General features: G+C 33.3%; 1 protein-coding gene across 1 annotated transcript in view; it reads left to right on the forward strand.

Annotated features, from left to right (window-relative positions):
• Positions 1–3960, forward strand: part of dup (double parked) — a 5975-nt gene extending 2015 nt beyond the window's left edge. The window contains exons 3-11 of the mRNA XM_027375090.2: positions 1–7; positions 483–716; positions 835–926; positions 1136–1263; positions 1414–1512; positions 1650–1794; positions 2067–2233; positions 2359–2560; positions 2774–3960. The exon at positions 1–7 is cut by the window's left edge and continues 223 nt beyond it. Of these exons, the coding sequence (XP_027230891.2) occupies positions 1–7; positions 483–716; positions 835–926; positions 1136–1263; positions 1414–1512; positions 1650–1794; positions 2067–2233; positions 2359–2560; positions 2774–2931 (1232 nt within the window). The 3' untranslated portion in view covers positions 2932–3960. The remainder of the gene's footprint in view (positions 8–482; positions 717–834; positions 927–1135; positions 1264–1413; positions 1513–1649; positions 1795–2066; positions 2234–2358; positions 2561–2773) is intronic.

The raw sequence follows: 3960 nt of genomic DNA on the forward strand, positions 1-3960 counted from the left end.
CTATAAGGTAAGGATGTTGGTGGTTAATCTGTAATCTATTTTCCATACATTACAGAATTACTATACCAGATAAAATATAAATGATTTGTTTTGTGTTCAGTAAAAGTGGGTGTTGAATATTAGAAAATGCTTATTAAGTGGTTGAATTGTTCATTAGCTTTAGGATTTTAGTAAGCCCCCGGATTAAGAAAAGGTTTTTGGTTCTTACAACAATATGTGTTGTGTGTGTGGATTTCCCAGGAGTGGCTGGAGTAATAGGGATTTAGCCTCAGAGGGAGCGGTCACATCATGAACCATACCAATATCATTTGGAATGGGAAAAATAAGAAAGGATTTTTACATATTACAATGTGAATCACTGAAATAAAAAAATATTAATGCAATGTTGGGTGGCTGTGTGGAACTAAAAAAGTACCATGGAATTAACTAACTATATAGCTGTAAATATAATCTATATGTAATGTTATTTTTTTCTTTATTAGCCCTAGAAAGACACCAGTAAAAACCCCATCAAAAACCCCATTGAAGGCACCAGCACATGAGCGATTCCAGCATTTGGTGGAGAAACCCTCAGAGGAGTTGGTGTTACCATATAAATACCGTTTCTTGAAGGACATGTTTAGAGCAGTGGATACTGTTGTATCGTTGCTTCACAACAGACATGAAGTTATCTCATATAGCAAGTTAAAGCCAGCTGTCCAAGAAATGATGAGAAGGTAAGGAATTTTATGTAATGTGCTTGTAATCTTGGAGAACATTCTCATGCTGAATGAAGGAAGTAATACAAATTTCATATAACCTTGATGTACTATCAAATTTCTTTTTCTTAAACAGAGCATTTGAAGAGCGCCATCTTGGACAAATAAAAACCATTTTCCCCTTGGCATACATCTTCAAACAGGAACGTAGGAACAAAAAGAATGTTGGTAAGATATTTATTTAAGACCCTTGACTATTACAGGCCAAATCACTTTGTAGAGCTGCAAAAATATCTTTTGTTCTTCCATTAGTCTAGTTTTCTTATTCTTGTATTTTATTTCATACTTCAAAAGTCACATTCCTATCCATTCATGGATTTTGTGTGTGTTTGTGTGTGACTTTGCCAGAAAGCTAATGTCAAGTATTTATTTTGCAGTATCAAATGATGTATCAAAGGGATCTTATGAGTTGACAGTTACATCTAATATGGATTACAAAAGTGTATCTGCATCACAGAATCTAATGAGCAAGTTTGATTCTGCCCCTGCTGAGAATTTCCCAAAAGTATGTATCTGATTAATCTGCAAGTTTATTAATACTATAATGCTTGTAAGTTGATTAATGATTATACTTGTTTGTAAAGTAAAAGGAGTAAGGGATTGAAATATTTAATGAAGGTTTTATTTATATAGCTTATTGCAAATCCTTTTCCAGTTCAGGAAGATGGACTCTGTTGTATTGGTTGAAAGGCGTAATATATTCCACAACGCTCTAATTAACATTGTTAGAGATCATCATTCTGAATTCCTTATGGTAAGTTGTGCCAAAGCTAATTAAGATGTTATTATTATTGGGTTGGGAATGTTTTTGTACAAACATAGAAACTATTTCATTGGAACTTTCACTATAATTCAAAACTCTGTACAAAATCTTAATCTTGTGTTTTCTAGACTTTGGAGCCTCCTATCTCAAGTGTTGGTGCCATTAAACGATGGCATCCAGAGTTTGCCCTGGAAGACCTACCCGATATTGAGGAAGCCCCACTGCCTCAACCGCCTACCATGGAGAAGTTGGGAACAGCCAGAGATGTCCTTGGTAAAAATATTCAATATTTTGTGATACATAGAATCATTTTATAATTTTTCAGTGCTGCTGCTGTTGTAGGATTTGACAAATTATGTGTAATATGTTATGTAGAAAAGGGGAGCATTAATTAAACCAAAAGATGCATTTGTTACATTTCCCCTACAGTTACATGCAATTAAAATGGTTTCATTGGAATACCCTCTCAAATAATTAATTCTCATTTATACCTTCTCTACATTTGTCACTATGGATTATGTAATATCTTCCTTCTATATTTACAGACAAAGCACAAGACCTCTTCTCACTTAACCACAGACTAGAGAAAGCAGTAACAGATGCTGCTGAACAAACTCCAGCACCAGTTGCAAAAACTGCACCATCACTGTCTGCAGCACCAGTCAATACATGTTTAGCTTTAAAGGGTGTATCAAGTTCACTCCTAGAGAAGGTAAGGTGCAATCAAAAATGTTGATCTTGTGCCACAGCCAATGAAGATTGTGTATAATGAATTACAGAATTCCTATAAAAGGTGTAGCACCAAACTTAACCAACCTATTATCATTTCTTTTCTAGATTCGTGCAAGGGAAGCTGCAAAAGCTGCTCGGGAAATGACCAGAAGCTGTGGAGAAAACAAAGAACTTGAAATGTTGTCTCGCCTCCCTGAAATTTCCAGAATTATTCGTAATACTTTTGTAACAGAAAAGAAAGCTGCTTTACCTTGGGAAGTTGTAGCAGCTAAAGTTGCTGCCAGTTATACTTCTATGTTAGGAGGAAGTAAGTAGGCTAGTTTCTTCTGAAGTTAATTAAAATATTGTCTTCTAGTTGGTACTAGTTTTTCTAAAAGGTAACATTTACTCATGACGTGGCTGACTATAAGCAACATTTTGATGAAGATCCATATTATATTTTTCTTTGTCAAGTTCTTGATGTTAAAACATTTGATTTATACCTCATAGCCAAAAATGTATATCTATGAATTATTTTCAGATGAGGTGGATAGCCATCTTGAACTGCTCATCAAGGAAATACCTGGTTGGTGCACTGTTCATAATGTTCGCAGTGGCAGGTTCTTAAAGATCAACAAGAATGAACAGTTATGCAGTGTTGAAGAAAAGCTGCAAGCACTTATCAAACAGAGAAAATAGAGGATTTTATAATCACACTATTGTGTATGAATTAAAGTATGAATACTAATGTTGTAAAGTTGAACTATTCCTTAGTGAGAGGAATAATGCCATAAGGATGTATTTTTTTACTGCCTTTGTGTAATATTGCACTCCTAATAGGCTTAGGTAATGAATGAGTGATGAATTATTTTCAGAGTGCATGTTAAATTTCTGTTAACAATTATTGTGACTGAGTACTGCATGTACCAAAGAGTTGTTATCTAGTGTATACTTAATTTTTAATCATTAATATTTCAGTACAATTTGGAATTGCATATGAACTAAATGAGTGTTTATACACAAAATTTGAGGAAATGACAAAAATATTCCATGGATGGTTGATGGCATACATTGTATACCATTATACGAGACAGTACTGCCAGTGTATTTCCCTTTGAACCAGAACAATTATAATTACAGTTATACTTTCATGCTAAATGCTAACATTTGTATTTCATTTAACACTGTCACCAGGTTTGTTTTTGTGCACTCTCAGAACAAATTTCCTGTTATTTAAGGGTGTATATTTTCAGACTTTATGGAATAAGGATGTATAATATTTTTTGAAGAATAATAGCTTGCTTCATTTTTTTTCCATAATACTTGTTACTGAAATCCAAATCCTCAGGACATGTGTAGTATAGTAAAGAACATTTTGTCAAAAAATGTGGGGAGCTAGGATCAAGTTTTCAGTTGTCTAACATGGCTAGAATGCAATTATATTGCATTACATAATTACTATATTATTGATGTTTACAGGAAGAAAGTTACAAAGCAGTCAACTAGTTCACAAAGAAATTAATTTGAATATGTCAGATTATAATGAACATTAAAATAGCAGATGATGTTATTAGCTCAAGGTCCCTAGACTTAGAATTACATCAGTTTTTACATTTTGTAAGTACTGTGATTAGATTTAATTATATGTACACATGTTTAAAATCATGTTTGTGTGATATGTTCTGAATGTCATAGCAGAATATACATTGTAAAATACTTTGTTTTAAA

Source organism: Penaeus vannamei, chromosome 4, assembly GCF_042767895.1.
Source record: "Penaeus vannamei isolate JL-2024 chromosome 4, ASM4276789v1, whole genome shotgun sequence".
NCBI lineage: Eukaryota > Metazoa > Arthropoda > Malacostraca > Decapoda > Penaeidae > Penaeus > Penaeus vannamei.